The sequence below is a fragment of the Rhodnius prolixus genome, unplaced genomic scaffold (assembly GCF_049639745.1).
Source record: "Rhodnius prolixus isolate KJV_2025 unplaced genomic scaffold, Rpr scaffold_9, whole genome shotgun sequence".
NCBI lineage: Eukaryota > Metazoa > Arthropoda > Insecta > Hemiptera > Reduviidae > Rhodnius > Rhodnius prolixus.
The window spans coordinates 23,077,212-23,096,647 of record NW_027411604.1 but is presented as its reverse complement, the minus strand read 5'-3'; the positions used below and the strand labels follow the sequence as shown (position 1 = coordinate 23,096,647).

General features: G+C 33.8%; 1 protein-coding gene across 1 annotated transcript in view; it reads left to right on the top strand.

Annotated features, from left to right (window-relative positions):
• Positions 1–8,700: 8,700 nt before the first annotated feature.
• The window catches only part of LOC141454456 (uncharacterized), an 84,301-nt gene continuing 73,565 nt past the window's right edge, over positions 8,701–19,436 (top strand). Inside the window, exons 1-3 of the mRNA XM_074128693.1 lie at positions 8,701–8,763; positions 12,381–12,443; positions 12,583–12,602. Coding sequence (XP_073984794.1) covers positions 8,701–8,763; positions 12,381–12,443; positions 12,583–12,602 — 146 coding nt within the window. The remainder of the gene's footprint in view (positions 8,764–12,380; positions 12,444–12,582; positions 12,603–19,436) is intronic.

The following is a 19,436-nucleotide window of genomic DNA, read 5'->3' as shown; positions in this document are numbered from 1 at the left end:
AATTTGGCGACTGGATTAGGCCACATTTAAAAAGATGATATGCTAAATTCGCATGTCCACTCAACACCTGAACCAACTGGCGGATCCGGGACCTGCTAAAACCAACCATATCCGTTCTTGACAGGCCAAGGATTTCCTTAGCCTGGCGGCAGTCAGTTCGGGATCTCCACCGTTTCCGATGTTCTTTCAAAATCCACTGTTCCACCTCTGTTCTACAACGTCGATAGGATACAGGGATAATGGGCTGAGGAGTCATTGTTATCAGCGCAGCTCCTTCCTTTGCTGTTTCATCAGCAAGTTCGTTACCCGGAATCCCAGAATGACCAGGAGACCAAGCAACCGAAACAGTATTCAAAGCTCCTAGGTAATCCTCTAAGGAGATTATAGATGGCCTCGTGATCTTCTCTCATCATGAGAGCACGTTACTGGAGTGACACCACTGGAGTGCCTTCTCCACTCATGATTTTCTTTTATTTCTTTTTTCTTTTACCATATTTGCTCGTTGCAACAACTGTTGCAGTGGTAAATTCCAATAAAAGATTAAAAAAAAAAAAATTATCACTATAAAGTTTTAAGAGTCGTTTTGGAGTAAATTTTAGAATACGGACACTTTCAGTCAGCCGATATTTTTTGAAATTTAAATTCTTATTTGATTCACATTTTTATTATATAAATGATAAGAGAATCATTAAACATAACCATAATGCCTCCTTAGAGCAAGATCTATCTATCCGCTCTTCCGAAGAACCCATAATCAGGTTTTGCTGGAAAATGTTCAACATAAATCTAAGTTTACGATTAGTAAACTGTCTTTAAATAAAATTGTGTTTAAAAAAGACAAAACTACATCAAAACAACAACTACTAACAAAACTACTAAATGTTGGCTAACTTTATCTATCTAAACGACAGAACACTGTCCGGAGGCTGGTAGTTGAAGCCAATGACTCAGCTATTGCTGCACCTTACATTAATAAAAAATGATTAGACTATAAATTGACTTTCGCCAAAGCACTAAAACTGCAAATAATATTTTGACATCGGAAAGTTGGTGTAAAATTCTATTGTAATTATTTTCTTTCATTAATGAAATTTGGTTAATTACTAATAAGGAACAGAATGAATTTTTTATTTTAAAGAACAATCAGAAACAACTTATACCTTGTTTGATCGCCGTGGTGAACTTACGTAGTTCACAAAATGTAATCGTCTTATTTAACATGACTATTTCACTAGATGTGATAAAATAACTTTTTCTCGTTATTGATATTTAATGGGAAAGATAGTAATAGCTTGGAAAGCAAATAGATAACCTTCGCAAAAGAAAACAAAGAAATGGTCGGAATGACTGATAACTAGGGAACGGATTCGTATGTATTTACATATTTTTTTCTAGGCAATTTACAGACGTTTTTCAACTAGAAGTATTCATACTGACACTTTTTAAGCCGTTTGAGTCTACTTTTATTTCACATATTTCCACATATTTGGATGTTATCGCATATTTATACATATTTGATTAAAATAAATAAATATTTCTACATATTTAATCAAAATATGTACATATTTTTCATTTTGGGCATATTTTCATAATTGGGAGGTGGTTGACAGGAACTGTGAACCACAGACTGTAGGGCTGTGAATCACAGTGGGTACAATGGTTATTGTAATTTACACAGAATGCTGCTAAACAGTGACGGGCACTTGATAGTTTTTTGAAGTTGTCTGACGTTGTCTGTTCTTTCAGTTGAAGTGTCCAATTCATTTCGTTCGGTCACTTAGTGTATTCTTTTTTTTGGGTGAAATGCCACGAACATCGGCCTCAAACAAACAACTGGTTGTTGCTAAATATCTTCGCGAGTTTTCAGCAGAACTTTTTCGAAGTGATGGAGACATTTTGTACTGCACAGCTTGTGACAAGCGCGTTTCTTGCTCTCAACGTTCCCAAGTCACCCAACATATTGCGACCGGATCGCACATAGAGAATAAAAACAGAAAGAAAGAGAGGACGTCCTATCAAGCCTTCCTTACATCTCCATCATCAAGTAAGTCTACTCTGAGTACAGATCTGTGTCGGGCTTTGGTTAAAGCAGATATCCCTTTCCACAAACTTAAAAATCCTCATTTCAAAGGATTCTAGTCGTTACAAGTCCATCTTACGCCCAGATCTTCGTCACTTCACGTTCTAACATTTGAAATTTCATGTGGTTGCAAACAATTTCGAAGAGTGAAGTTTTCAAAATCGAAAATTTAACACATCTTTTTATAAATAGTAAAAATGTTCTTTGTTGTATAAATCATTATAACTTGTAAAAACAAATTATTTTGTTCCTAATAAATTATTATAAATTATAAAAATGTTCTTTTCTTGTATAAATAATTATAACTTGCTCCCCCCCCCCAAAAAAAATTCCATTTTCATAAAAAAAAAAGTCCATTTTACTTAAATATTCCAGAAAATATTTTAAGAAAATCACATATTTTCCACATAATTGACGAAAATAAATGCATATTTTAGTTAAATATTTGGCATTTTTAAATACATAAAAATCCGTTCCTTACTGATAACCCTCTCGAAAATTAAGGGAGTTAACGTGTTTCTTCCAGATTTAACAAGAGTGGACCAACAAGATTAGCAAACTCCTTCTAAGAATCATACTGTAATGATTCATTATGTCTGTTGACCTTAAACTGAATTATATTCATCTGTACAAACAAAAAGTCCTTCGGCTGGTTTAAAAAGTGAATTTAATGAAAACCAATAGCAAAATCACATTAATTCAGAACACATCTTACGCGGTTTTTGTTTTTAATTTCATTTTGAATTGATGTTTTTCTTTTAAAGAAGAACTGAAGAAATAGCTATTAAGGCAAGCTGAGGCGGCTATTGTCTCTGCAGGAGCCCGCATCTTCCCTTCTATTCAAGTGTCCACTCGTCTTCTTTTTTTTTGTGTTCTTAATGATCTTTTTTCTTCGCTGATCGTAACCTTCCACATATACTCTTTTATTGTTTATCTGCGAAGGGTTAGACAGGCTTAGTTCTCTTTATGCTGAACAGCCTTTATGCAAAAACATTTCATACCCTTTCATTATCTATGATGATTCATTCTTCCAAACAACTCAGAGTTGTTTAAATAAAAAAGGGGAGATTGCAAATTGATCATTTATAATTTAGCATTAAACATTTACATAAAAATATATTGTATATATTTTTAAGAAAAATATAAAGAAAATAGGAGAATGGTTACGTAAAATTCTAATAGAATAACGCTTATAACAGAATAAATCTCTTAGTAAAGATGTTTTCTCTACAGACATCTCTACATGGGCGTTTTTTAACCTATTTTGCGTCTTAATTCCGTGATAAACGCTGAAACGCTACAATGGATTTTCACGCTGGTTTAAACACAAGATAGAAACAAAAGAATCATTGTAAGTAGTCGTTCTGTTGGTTTCTTTTCTACTTATTTTAAACGACTGTCAAGGTTATCTTTAAAATTAAATACAATTACGTAATTGTAATTGGCAGAATGTTTCTGATTAACTTTATAAAATTATATTCCATCAAAAGAAAAGGCACTAAAGCAGTTTTAAATTTAAACATTAATGTTTAATAGTTATGAGGGTTTGACTACATTTTTTTATATTTTCCCAACTTTCCATAACATCATTAATAATGAAGGAAGTAATAAGTATAAAATAAATAAATAAGTATAAAAGCAGAATATTCAAACACAAAAGTTCTTTAGTGAACTTGATTAACAATCTTATATTAAATAATTATACTCAGAATCAAGTCAAATCACAAAGAAATATTTGAATTTTGTAGCATTAAATAACCAAATGAAGCACTTAAAATATTTATTTATTTTTTTAATTTCTTAGTCTATATAAATATATGCAGTAAGTAAATCTGATGAAGTTATAAATGAAGCGTGAAGAGCAGATGAAATAGACTAAATTGCTGGGAAAGGAAGGTCCTTAGAACTATCTACGGACCTATAGCTGACAATGGTGTTTTCAGATGTAGAAGGAACATCGAGCTGAAGGAGCTTTATAAGGATGCAGACCTGGTGGCCGCTATTAAAATCGGAAGACTGAGATGGTTGGGTCACCTAGAAAGAATGGATCGTGGGAGAGGCCCACGCAAAGCTTTGGAAGGACATCCTGGGGGGAAGAGACCGCGAATCCGTTGGCTACAAAATGTAGAGGATGACCTCCAAAAAATGCAGATTTACCAATGGAGAAGAAAGGCAGTAGATCGAGAGGGCTGGTCTAATCTGCTTAAGGAGGCCAAGGTCCTGCAAGGGCCGTAGTGCCAAAGGAAGAAGAAGAAGAGCAGATGGAATCTTGATGATGACAATCTTCAGACCTCAAGGAAGTCTTGGGGGCCATTGACGATTCAGTTGGCCTAAAGGTTTGTCTGCAATGTCGGAGATATGAAAGGATTTGAGCAAGTAGAGAGAGCAGTATGGAACTGGTGATATTTCGACTTGTCTTTGCTAGTCGTACGAATGGGATGTTCAGGTCGTTGTGAAGAATAATGATTGTCACGGAGAAAGGAGCGTCAACTATCTGACGGATAGTTTTGATTATTGGGATGTCCGTACAGTTTGTAGGTTTGATATTAATCGTTTGTGTTCTACAGGCGATTTGGGGCGTCGTCCAAGTAGTCTGCAAAGAAGTCTCGCCCGATCTGTCACTGCGTATTTTTTAAGTCTAATGTGCGGGTTCCAAGTGAGGCGTTCGTCGATTAAGAGTCCAACCAGGACTATGCAAGAAAGAGAATTGCTATTGAAGTAGTCAGGAGAGCAGAAGCCTTGCCGAAGAATAAGCGGAGACATGCTGACTGGAATTTCTATGCATTCAACCTAATTTAATAAATTCTAAATTCATTATGTAATGAACAAATTTGTGCATAATTCCAGAATGTACTGATTTTTGAGGTTACACAATTTATTTAACGTGTAATTGTAAGAGCATTGCCAACAACACCGGATGTTTCCAAGCAGTCACTGTACGGCTATCTATCCTCTGCGTCCATTATCTTCGGCTTTCGTCGCTTAACTTCAGTGATCGGACGAGAAGCAATGTGCAACTAATTTTCATGCAACTTTATTTCCTGCATTGCCTATTTCCCGACTAATGATCCGTTTGATTTTAGTAAATAACCTATCTCTGTATACGCATATCTTGCTTGCTCTGCACCGAACTGGAACGCATAGCCATGGTGTTCTTTCCGCATAAGTTGAGTGTGCGTGTGTCTGTTATTGTATGTGTACGTGTAACTTATAAATAACAATATAACCTTGTACATGTGTATACTTCCTGCAAGCAAATATTTGATATTGCGCTACGGTAATTTTGGAGGTCATTTATTGTCTTGGAAAAATAATTTATGAGTATTGAAATGTAGAGATTTTTCATAGGTCATGATTTTTTAATGTTTTGAAAAATAAATTACTTCCAAAATTATTCCCTGCAAAATTTTTGTTTAGATTGATTATTTGACTCTTCTGTTTGATCAGAGGTTTGATGGACTTGCAGCAATGATTCAAATTCGTGACTACATTTATATTATCGTTTCTAGCTTCATTCAAGTTCATTGTCTACAGAGAAATGGAACTAAGAAATCAGTGTAATACATAGCAGCATTTTTTGGCCTTACAGTTCTTGGAGTTAAAATATTGCAGACGACGAAGATTTCCTAAATCAAATTTTACAACAAAAAATCCATGCACTTTATTTGATTTTTTTTTTTGTTTTAAATGAAAAAAAATCTTAAAGACATTCTTTTATAATAATGGCCAATCTAAGGACAAACCGCAAAATGTAAGAAATTTATTAATAATAAGTTAATTTAAAAAGAAGGCCAGCCAGGTGAAGTACTAAGAACGTATGACTATTTAGATCAGAATGCACGCAATCTGTTGAAACTTGCTAAACATATTGCTATCATGCAGTAGAAATGCAATCTTAAACTGAAGTTAAAATTATAAATGTGTACAAACTTTTGCAGCACAATAAAGAAACAGCTAAAAACGCAATCATCTAAAATGTGCCGTATAGTAATTATTATGTTAATAATAATTTCAAAGAAATGGATCAGCTGAGTGGCTAGTGCACTGGACTCCTCACTGGACTCTTAATGCTCAATGTTCGGCCACAGACCAATAGTTTGACTTCGTAACGAGAGAATACTGTGTGGAGATTGGCAAAACACTAAAAAAACCTTCGGTCGCCAACATCCGCATATGTTAACGTGCTATAATTAAATAATAATAATATATATGCTAAGATTTTTAATGGATTCACCACTTCAATTCAAGGATCACGTTGAAGTGTCCTAGATTAGTTTAAAATACTACAAAAATACTAACTCTTGTCCTTGGCTTCAGATGGCTGCAATTTAATGACATTGCAGATTAGCAAGGTTACTGTAGAAGACTTTTCGTTCATTTTGAATCCTAAATAGCAAGAAATTTTAATAGATTTAGATGTTCTTTCAGGAGGTTTCCTATCTTCTGCCTCTTTGGGGTACTTTTATTAGGTGAGCTAAAAGTCTTTTTGATTGAGATCTCAGTTTGTGAGACACATATCTGTATTGAATCAATAAGAGATCATCGCCGCTATGTGCAAAGTACAATGAAGAAGAAGATCTCAAACACATAATAAGTATAATGCCTTCGCTACTCGAGAGAAAAAAAAGAAATACTTTATACAAGCATTTCGAGACATACTTTCGATACGAGGCACTGCAATCCGTTATAGACTTTAATGACGCGAAGTACGGGTGAGGAGATTCGTCAAATCAAACAATGGGAAATTTTTGCAGACAAGAAAATAGAGTAAAATTAGATATTGAGTCATATAGGAGCATAAAATTATCCACTCGTACAAGTATTACATTTTCTGCGTCCTTGCTCCAAGGTAAATAGAATGTCTTTCAATGACCTCAGTTTGTAAAACGGTTTAAATTTCTCTGGAATTCTAATAATAGTTTTTATTCTCTCTATTACATATATTGCAATATTATAACTCTTCAGGTAATTATTAAAATGAATTGGAATTTTTAAAGAGAATATTTGCAATATGTTCCTTATATTCGCTATTTCTTGTTCGCTAAAACAATTAAATCTCAACTTTGAGTTCCATATAATTAAAAAGTATCCGGTAGGACAGTTGTGTAAGGTTTTATCATCAAAAAGTGCTCTAAAAAGCGTAACTTTGTAAAAACACCCAACTTTGACAATTTTTAATATTTGATTGAACAGGTACTTACAAGGTCTAACCACAAAATGATCGAATAAATTGTACTAGTATCGTGTAAAATTTTCTAATTATTATCAATTGAAACTATTCAAGCATTAGAAAGTATCCAAACCATGACAATGCGTTCAATACGAGGGGCACTACTTATATTTTGAGCCTTGGCAACACTGAGTGTTGTCAGGTGCTATCTGATGTTTCCACTTGAAAGTTTTTGACCATAACCTTCTTCAGAACGTTTTGTTATTTGAGCGCGATTTGTGTTGTTTACAGTCACTTGAAAATTGTGTCTCAGCTTCGGAATGAACTCGTGAAAATTTTCGTGCAATGATTTATTATGTCTTTCGACGTGGATTATCAAGACAGGAGTGCATCGATCAACTTACTTCCACTTTTGGCGATTAAACCCCATCCAATAATAAAGTCATTTTCAATGACAAATTACTGTTTTTTTTTATTATTAGGCTCAAAATATAAATAGTGCCCCTCATACTAGTTTTACAGTGAAGTTATTTCTGAATTCGGACTGGTTTCGATTCCATGATCTTGCAAGCTAGTTAATTAAAGGTTTGCAGTTTGTGTGTGAATCTTGAAACCAAAAAATAAAAAAGTTGCTAGAAGCTCAAAACATCTTTATTTTGTTCTAGATTAGCGGATATATTCTTGTGTAGATACTAATATAGTTATTTTTCGTTGTAATGGAGTCCAAATCTGTTTTACTAAAGCTGAGATGATGTATTCGGTTTCGAAATTCCTACATTAACGATAATTCTGCTTCTAATTGTTACCAATCAAATTTTTCCCATTTTGTTATTTTTGAAGGGTTTTCCACAACTCGTGGTTCTCTTCAATGCTTTTTTCTTTAGCAGCACGATCCTCTGCCTGCTCCTCCAACAGAACATAACCTGCCATCATCATCTCTCCTTCACCTGTTCGCTTCACCCACTTCTGGTTCTTCCACTCCTCCTTCGGCCATTCACCAAAGCTGTCAATCACCACCTTAGGAGACAATCTTTCTGAACCTATCCTCCTTACAAGTGCAAACAACGTGAGTACCTTAGTCTCTTTCTAATTCCCAAGACGTTCCTCTCCAGTCCCATCCTTTTCCTGATATCCTCATTTCTAACTTTGTCCCACCTCGAACAACCAGCAGATCTCCTCCAAAAATCCAATTTCCTATAGCCAGGAGTCTCTCGCACTGTCTTCTGTTCAGCACCCATGTTTCTGCGGCATACGATAGGATACTTTTCCCCTTTATAAACGAAATATTCAGCACTAAGTAATCTGCAAAGCCTGATAGCATTCCACTGACTCAAACGATGAAAATTTTATGAAAAGAGATATAGGAAAATTGATTCCTAATAATTTCCCAAGAGGTCTGTCTCATGGCCATTTCATATTCCGTGGCCAGATATATATGTGACGTCCAACAATGACCAAAACATTTCGGCATAAATTTAGTAACAATAAAAGTATATTCTTTGGAGTATTCAAGGTAAACATGGGGAGTCACGATTTAATTGTGTGAAGGGTGGGTGATCGAAAAAAAAAAATAAATAAATAAAAAGAAAATGGAGAAAATTTCGACAGAGAATATATTCGCCTGGAAATATGAAGAAATACAAGGTGGCCTCGTTGTCACTTCTGAAAAGAAATCGAGTTTTCCCTGCATTTTGTGTACATGACACTCATTGCATAATATACGTGAAATCTAACCAGTGTACGAAATATCACTGCAATTGGATGCAATGATAGAATCTATTGACTGCAACGCTTTCGTAGAAAAGTTATTTATCTTAAGAACTCTTTTGACCATTGCGGTACACTTAATTCTCTGAATATTGAGCCTAAACCACAGGACTTTTCTTAAATACAACTATATATTACTATTAAAAGATCAGTACAAGATTTAAATTTACCGTTGAAACAGTTAAAAAAAACTAGATTTATTTTATTTCTATGTAAATCGGCTTAAATATGTCAGAGAAACGCAGCTAAATATGGTGACAATTGAGTTCAATTTAAAAAGCATTATTTAATACCCAAAATCTTAATGCTCATGAATAAAGTGGACTATTCAGGTTTCTTACTCGTATATTCGTTGCCACGATCTGAAAAAAAAAGTCTTTTGTCAGGGATAAATCATAATGAAGAATAATTGTAGGATTTAAAAAATAAAAAAGATGTTTTACCCTCTATCTAAGTGTAGACCCTAAAGAAATTGTTCCTTAGAAGTAATTTTTTCCGTTGAAAAGTCGATAGAAAATTTGATACGTCGCTCTTACCTTCTTTAAAAGAAAGCAAAAAAAATATTTAAAAAAATCTGCAAAGAAGATAAAATAAATTAAACAATTCTAGATATATATATTTCTTTTTCAATATCTTTAGAATCTAAAGTAAAAGAAAATAATGAGCAAAAAGAATGCAGTCGACCTTTCATCTAAGTTTGAAACACGTGCTCAGCTAGGCACAAGTCACTTAGCAATGCACTTTGCTGTTTTCCGTACGTTCCGCATAAATTATGTTTGTTTTTAAATTCTTTTTTACTCTTTATAGAGTTTCTTATTTTTAATTAGAAGCAATAAACAATTCAGTGCCAGCTACTTACAAATAATTTGACGATTTAAATTAATATATTAAATCTATTCAAAAAAAATGCAACTAGGTAATTGAAATAGCATATTTATCTGATACAATCACTCTAATTTTGTATCATTTATAAGCTCTTATAACAATCAATATTACCTTCACTTCTCTTATTTTCTGTTTGAACAATGCCATATAAATTCAATGATTTCCAAAGGTGACCTTCAACAATTGAAAATTAAACGCGATTCTGTATGCTCATTCCTTTGCGATATTATGCAATATATTGTTTACTTTCTTTTATTCCACCATATCAAGAAGTAGCTTCATATCTCGGAGATTGCCAAGCGTCTACGAAAATAGCCTCTTTTCTTGCTACATCATCAGCTCTTTAATTGCGTTCAAACCCTGAAAGGGATTCCGAAAAGTAGAAACATTCTGCCCTCAGCCAAATGGTATAGTCGTCAAAAAGTTGAAGATATGCATATTTTTAGGATAGGCAATTTTTGTTAAAGTACTTTATTTGATTACAAAACTCCTTTACAAGTTCTTAATTAAAGGGACTATATTAAATTATCATTTAGAAATGAATTATCATTATAAGTAATTATTTCTTTGTTATTAACTGTGTGTAATTTGACTTTCTATTCTTCTGTAGCAAAAAATTCGTAATATAAATTAAATTGGCTAATTCTTTTTTTTAAAAAAAAAGTACTAGAAAGTAGAGAATTTAAAAATACTGATTTTCCATTTAATTACGGGCAAAAAGAGGGCGTGGTGAGACATACATAGGGAAGTAGGCGTGGTTTAATAAGCAGTACTTGTTTTTGATTGGCTCATTAACTAACCTACTTTTCACACCTCCATTCTTCAGTATGATTGGCCAATTCTTTATTGGCAATTATTTCTATGAAAAATAAAAGTTTAATTTTTTGTACTAATTTTCTCCCCGTATGTATTTGATGAAGAATCAAATTATGCAATAAAAAGTTATAAAATTAAAGTTTTCTCTAGTTTAATGTCTTGTTTTCTGTACTAATAATGTGTGGATAAACGGAAAATTGGAAATAATGTTATTTTCTTGGGAAATGTGTAAAAGAAACTAATGGGTCATGTTTCATGTTCACGTAATCTTCCTCGCCATTTTGTACGTTTATTTACAAAGGACCATTATTTTTAACGACTAGAGGTTTAATGATTAACAGTTTAATACATTTTATTACAATCAGAACTTAGTTGAAAGGGGGCTACACTTTACTGAACAAATCTTCTAATAAATATAATAAATACTAAACAATATTAATAAAAATTTAATGCAGTAAAATTACTTAAATGATATTATTATTATAAAATTTGAATAAAATCCATTCAAACTGTGTGTTACAGTTAAGCAAACCAGGTCTACAAACTTATTTCTCTGAATTACCTCCTCTCCAAGATCCTTAGACTGCATAGAAAGAAGCGTGGGCAATCCCCCAAGGTAATGCTCCACCGACTCAGTACACGCTACGATTCCTCATGTCAACACAGTGCCAGTAGAATTACCTTTATCTTAAATTAAGTGGTGATTCACTTATGCATGTCCGGTAATCAGTGGCCCAATGTTCTGTAGATCCATATTAATATGCAATATACTCTAGTTAGGCCTTAAAATAAACTATCTAATACAGAAACAGCTGTATTACAGTGAACTTAGAGAACAACTTACTCTTTTTCTAATGGTTTTTACTTCTCATGTTTTAAAATAGTTCTTCCTAAAACGTAAAATCTAGTTTAGGCTTAAACTTAGACTAAGGTTCTAACCTTAAACGTTGGCTACTTGCTCGTTTGTGTATCATATATACATATACAATGTTTAACCACTTCAACCGGCCAAATTTGATCTAAATCGGGCTAAGATCTACAGAGTTATTAGTAATAATAATTTTAGAGGGTGCCATGGGGCTAACTCCTCTCTCATTGAATGGACAGCTCCGAGATGCCCCCCAAAAAGCACATCTACTTGAAATTCCAAATCGAATGACATCTCTTTCATGAAAATTGGTTCACCCATCTAAGCGCTATGTTGTTTAGGTAAACAATAATAATAATTAACTAATTCTACTAGATGAGCTGTTATCTAATATCTAGTAGTTGATATGGCATAAATGCAAAAGCAAATTGCATAACGCAGAACTCATTGATTATTACTTTTCGAACTGTCCGTGAAAACACGATATGCGCCCGAATAGTCAATCATCCTCAAAGAACAAATTCCAAAGCCTCACAAGGATTTGATCTGAAAATCATAATCCGTGTTTAGCATTGATTTCTCTTCATACACGTTCTGTAAACTGCGATATTCTGACAAAACGTTTTTGTACAATATGGTGGCTATTGTTTAATTCAATATTTGTAGCTGAGAATTTTAGTTTTTAACATAATACAATATTATTTCTACAGCTGCTTTTACAGATTAAATTAACATTTGTCATTCGAAAATTTAGATAGCTTTTTAAATCAATATTTAGTGCTTCTTTTGTTTAGAATTTTTTATATTTTAATTTGGAAACATGGGCACGCATCACTAATATATGTATAATCACACAGGTAAAAACAAATTTGTATTATTTAAATACGGATTTTTTGCAAGAACAAAATAACACCAGTATTTTGATTAAAATAATTTGAATTATAATTATTTAAACATTTTATGGCGACTGTTAATATTCTTCTTCGGAACTTCTAGTCCAATGTGGAGCAGAATCGGTAAGTCCAATTCTGATGTTTTCTTTTTTAGCATTTATATTATTACCAAGTGTACCTACCTTCGTTGGAATTTCATTTTATCATTTCTGAGGGCTGTTTTAGTACGTATATATAAGATGATACAGTATCTACAAACACTACTCCATGCGTATTCAACTTTGCCTCTAATGTCTACAGCTGGATCAGATATTCGATTCAATAGCTGTATCTTGTATATTTGTTGTTATTTTATTCTTTACTCACTAGATTCATTTAAAGGATTCTTTTGACAAAAACGTTTTTGTGTAAATTGCTTGATTTGGTCCGTTTACCCAAACTTGCTTTTTCCCAAACGTAGCCCACACAAATCAGCGACCTAATTTTTCGTGTTTTCTGCCGTATATTCTTGATGTTGGTTCGAATTTTTACAGATAATTGTCAAAGATTATGAGACAATACGTAAAAATTATAAAGTAAATTTAAAATATTTATTTTATTTTTTTTGTTGTGACTTGTGAACATGTTTTAAAGCAACATTTAATAATTAGGGGCCTTTCTTAGTGAGCCAGCTGACTGTCTACATTGCACCTGCCTACTTGATCCATCTATTTAGTCTTCTTTCTCTTTCAATTATATTCATATCCCAGCTCTTTCTTCTGTTATTTATCGTCTGCCTTTTGCTGATATAAAAATTTAATTTAGTTCACTTTTTAATGCCAAATAATATCATTTGTAAACATTTTAATGATAATAATTTATAATTGCTTAATTTAATTCACTACCTAAGAGCGAGAAATAGATCTGCCTTCAGGACAGATCAGGAAAAAAAATTCGATACAGCAACAAGCCCGGAGACGATCACCAGGATGTGGCTGCTGAAAATGCGTTGTTTGGCAGCACTGTTAGTGGTGCACTCGATGCTTGTGGGCGGTACGATTGACTAGAGAACTGCCTCTGCGCCGGTTTTCACTAAAGTAAGGGCTTTGGGAGGCGGCTAAAGGAGTGGCTTAGATCGCTGGCCGCCTCTAAGCCAGGTCAGACCGTTTTTCTGTGGTAAATTACTCGCCGTGGAGTTGAATTTTTGAGGAAAAATACCTTAACCCGAGCGGAGGCCTATTCTTGGAGCCCACAGTTTGCTTAGCTCTGCTCCAAGATGTTCCACTACTGTCTCTTACAAATACGAAATCAGTACTTCTATACTCCATAGTAATTGTACTTTTATTTACGGGCACTGTATGATGTATCTGCTTTGGAATAGCATCGTTAGAACTTACCATTTTATCCAGCCTTTTCCACTTCATCTCCACATCATCGGGTGGCCTTCTCTATACTTCCCCACAATCCAAGTTCGTATTTACGAAAAACTTACTTCTTAAAATATGTGTACATACACAGATAAAACCACAGAGTACTGTCTGTATCAGACCAAGTTAAAACTTTGGTTCGCTGCACTCAACCGCTGTTACACAAAGTCTAAGGAATATAGTTCATAGATGTTATGTACCTCTAAATTAGCACAAACAAACGATTAAAATGACATAAATTAATTATTAAACACGGAGAACAATTTTTCTTTGAATTCACTATTTTAGCGAATCCCCAACCAGATTAAAACCTTCTTAAATCTAACATAATATTTTAAAAAGAAGAATATAAATTAAGAATGGATATGTTAATTCTAACCACGTTTTAGGCAGAATTAGAAAGCTAAAATTTGGCACAAATTCTGTTTATACTTGTCACATTCGATAGGAAAAGTATTTAAACAAACTATTGAAAGTCTTATTTTTGAATTCATAGAAACAAAAAACTAAATTAACAACAAAAATTTTTTGACTTGCATTGCAAAGTGCACCATAAAACTTTCTTAAAAGTTCCCATCAATGAATTATAAAATACACAAGAGATTTTACAAATTCAACAATGTGTACAAATAATGTAAATGTTTTGTTAGAAATAGACAGACATCTTTGTTCAAAACTTTCTCTTCGTAGAGTAAACTTGGAAATTTGTTAGAAATATTTGCTTTTTAATTCTATTCAGTGCTAAATTTGTAGAGAGTTTGTGCTAAGTACCTGAGGTAATATAAAACAAAAATGGTTTAATGGGCCTGTTCGTTCCTGTATTGGCGTGAAGAAGTGGCTCGGCCTAGTGGCTCGGACCTGGGCCAGTTAAATGGGATGTCCATCAACTTCAGCCTATCTCACACACTTGGAAAAGAAATTGTTTCTTGGGTTCACAGTCCCAGTTATTGCTGGAAGTTGAGGAAATGTCTTGCAAACCTGTTAGATTGCACTGCGATCGCTAATTTTGCTTTAAATTAGTACTTGGTTTCAAGAAAAAGACAGCAAGCTATAACAGCTGGTGGAACACCAGTGACCTATATAAAAAAAGGGGGAGTTTCTTTCTATTAGAAGTATTAGGGTAGTCACAAATAAATACACATGATACAGTTAGATTAACTCTACTAGTTCCTGATGAAGTTGTGGGCCTCACAGTTCACCGGTGAACGTTGAAAAGAAAAAAAGATTAGTTTGAAAAACAAGGCAACTGGCAAGGGAAGGGATTAGCTATGCGGTTAGCCTATTGGATTCCCACGCGGAGGTCCCGGGTTCGAATCCAGCTGCTGACCCTTAGATTTTCTCTTCCTAGGAGCTTCTTACAGCTCACTGTCCGGAGATGGACAGTGTTTTCTGTAACGAGAGAACACTCGTTACACGAGAGAACACTGTCCGGAGTCCGACAGTGCCCTAAAAAAGCTCCGGGCGCCAATAACCTTAGATATTGACGCGCCTTAAATCATTAAAACCTGGATCTTGATTGAAAACGTAGTTAGGTTCGCAGTGCTGGTTAATATCTTTGATTTTATCTGTTGTAGCCCACATATTTCTTGTATCCCTGACTTGTTTCGGACTTTCATCCATTATCAGAGGTAGAATTATCGGATTAGTGTAGAGATTTTGACTTAACTTTATTTACTTAACGTTTCGGGCTTCATTTACTGTTGTCCGACACCCTGAAGAAATCTACTTTATAGCCCTAAGACTCCATAGTTAGACGCCACGATAGCCGAGCGGTTAGAGGCAAGACCTGCGAAGTTAATATGTATTATGATACTGGGTTCGATTCCCGGTCTTCAGGCCTTGGATTTTATATAATGGTTAATAAAAGAAATTTACAGTTAAGTATGTTTGCTAGTCGCCTCCGTCCACGTCACCCAATAAGTTGGACGTTAAGCCCCTCCTAAAAAAATAGGCGTTTACTTTACTTTATTATAAATATATTATCGTAAATTTACAGAAAACTAATTGCTAATAGTCTCTACAATATCGAAAAGTAGGACAAGCCAAACAATACAACATGAAAGTCGTGCCAAAACCACATCTTCCTGTATCTGGTGGCCGACCAACAACATAGTCACAGGAAACTGAAGTCTTGCTAATTATTATTGCAATACTTCATCATAATCACTTAATAAAACATTATTTCAAATAAATATGAATAATTTGCATTCAAATAAATATATTGTAATCGTATACTAAAGAAATATGAATGACATACGTTCACATAAAATTGATGTTAGTATTAATGTTAACATATTTATAATTAAAGAAAGATATGTTGACCTTGAAAAACTGCTGCTTCACATAATTTGACACTAATTTCAAAGCAAACATACGGCCTTTCTCTTTTCACAGACCACTTTTACTTTGAAAGTTTATCGTTAACTCTAATGTTAGGTTATTCTTCTTTTTTTTAAGAACTAGTTTTCAACTCTAATAGTAGAGCTAATTTGTTTAGTTCTACTTAAATTTAGGCACCTGTAACGTAAAATGAGTCTTAAAGCTTATGAGAACAATAAAATGACTTGCCATCTTCGCATTTGGTGATTTAATTGCTCAATTTGTTTAGTTCTACTTAAATTTAGGCATCTGAAACGTAAAATGAGTCTTAAAGCTTATGAGAACAATAAAATGACTTGCCATCTTCGCATTTGGTGGTTTAATCGCTCAATTTGTTTAGTTCTACTTAAATTTAGGCATCTGAAACGTAAAATGAGTCTTAAAGCTTATGAGAACAATAAAATGACTTGCTATCGTCAAATTTGGTGGTTTAATCGCTCAATTTGTTTAGTTCTACTTAAATTTAGGCATCTGAAACGTAAAATGAGTCTTAAAGCTTATGAGAACAATAAAATGACTTGCTATCGTCAAATTTGGTGGTTTAATCGCTCAATTTGTTTAGTTCTACTTAAATTTAGGCATCTGAAACGTAAAATGAGTCTTAAAGCTTATGAGAACAATAAAATGACTTGCTATCGTCAAATTTGGTGGTTTAATCGCTCAATTTGTTTAGTTCTACTTAAATTTAGGCACCTGAAACGTAAAATGAGTCATAGCTTATGAGAACAATAAAATGACTTGCCATCTTCGCATTTGGTGGTTTAATCGCTCAATTTGTTCAGTTCTACTTAAATTTAGGCATCTGAAACGTAAAATGAGTCTTAAAGCTTATGAGAACAATAAAATGACTCGCCATCTTCGCATTTGGTGATTTAATTCAATTTCTTTTTACTGAATCGTTTGATAATGATTCAGTATGTCAGTATAGTCGTTTATTTTGTTTAGGATCTTTGATTCAATCTAAAATATCATTTTGAAGATGCACCAGCCAATAAGTACTTTTTTTAATCATTCTTTTCTCATGTAACGTACAATGTGGAGTGCACATGACAATGAAAAAGCTACTACATACATTATTCATCTAGCTAACTCTCAGAATATCTTAATTAGTTTGTTGGATGCCTTCTTGCAAAAGTCTGGTGTTTGGTCTCAGTTATTATGATTAGGAGTACAGAGTTTGTACTTAGACGGATTTGCTAGTGCTTTGAAGTTATTCAGTTGAGGTAACGGGGAATTCATGATTTTTTAAATCTTTTTTTTTTATGCAGAGAACAAAGCGCAAATAGTGGAAGAACTAATAGCTAACCGTTGGAATGTAATGATTACTGAGGTGAATGTACCAAAAGAGGAAATCCACCTCAGTGAGTTTGTTTGTAAACACTTTACACATTATGAACACTCTCTCTCTGTCAAATTCTAAACATTTTAGCATCCCATGCGCAAATAGACCTACATTACACACCTGACATTCTACCAAACAATGTTTAGTTCCGTGTAAACAATTTTAAAGAGAATTATTGTAAACAAGGATGTGTTATAACGTTGACGTTCAGTTTTGTACAAATTTTTATATGTAATTTGTCTATCTTCCACTATTTGATTCCAAGTAGACATACAGTGCAATACACCAGAGCTGGGTGAGTCACTCAACTTTACGTGCCCAACAAACTGCAGGTGTAACTGCAATAAAAATGCGGGCAATTTCATAGTACAGTTCACCCAGACTATAGAATGTTTATCAGCTAACAGAATCTTGAAGAGTCGTGTTTCAGTAAAACAGCACGTAACTAAGTAGACATGTTTGCTTTTGATTTATATTTGCTTGTCACACAGATGTGTATCAGGTCACAATCAGTTAAGTTTTTCAACTGTGATGGGCGTGCCGACAGATCTGTGCTTTATTTTATTTTTTAAAAATATTAATACAGATTAATTTCTGTTATGCGTAACAGAAAATTTAAAAGTATACAAGGTTTTTCACAAGCTATCCTAATGATGTATTACTGTACAATTATTGTTATCCATATAATTTATATTGTTATTCAAGAAGTAGAATATTATTTCAGCATTTACAGTAAATGGAGCGAGTCAATGTTGGCGTAGGTGGTTTAGTTGATTGAGGTACAAATTTTCTGTACATATAATGATAAACGTGTCCGCATTGTTAGGACTTTACGTTAGATAAGAAAGTGCTAGAAATAATTCGTTCAGTTGAATTATATTTTCATTTGGACTAACTTAATGAGAGTATTTGGTTTATTTTTTACGAACAAGTGAACTACCACAATATTTGCCTTCAATATTTGTTTATAACTCTGAATTTCAGCCACTCATTAAATAATTCTTTATCATATAATAAGACGTATGACTTACATTACACTGAAATTGAACTTGAGGGTCGCTTTTTTCAGTTTATTGGTCCCCAATAAACCGAACACCAAATCTTTATTAATATCTTATTCTTTATCTGAATAAATGTACATGTTGAAGGGTCTAAATGTGCACTACTGCCAAAATGTCTGACCAAACTACAGAGAGGATAAAAAACCCACAAAATTTCATAGTAGATGCGGAAGATAGAATCATCTGATGTACTAGGTCCAAGGAAATGGTAAAACATCTGGCACTCCGCCATCTGTATCTCGCCTTATCGACTTCTTGGAAGAATATGCCGATTCATGTAATGAAGGCACTATGATCTATTGAGCTGTTCTAATTAAAAGTTGGTTCTCATTTTTTTACACGACTGGGACACAGCACCAGTAACGCGAGCAGATGGAGGAACTTCTATGAGATCTAGAAACCGCCTGTAGTGAACGGGGTGAAACCGGCATTCGAAGTCTTTCTCGCAGATACAGATGGTGTACTCCAATGCACTGAATTTGGAATCCAATACCGTCCTGTACCTTTCCAAATCCGCCTTACTAAGATCACTAAGGCCTGCCGCCTATTCAATGACTTCCTATTCAAAGACACCTCCAAAAATAAGAGATCCCGAACCCAGCTTTAGAACTATACTCCATTTCTTCACTGAGGCTTTATGCCCAGGACGGCAGTAAGTGCTAAAAACTGAAGTATGGACGCCCCTAAATAGAATTTTAGCCCCTTATTATCTGTACTCTGCCCCTTAATGGAATATTCAACACTATTGATTCGAAAGACAACTTTTTGC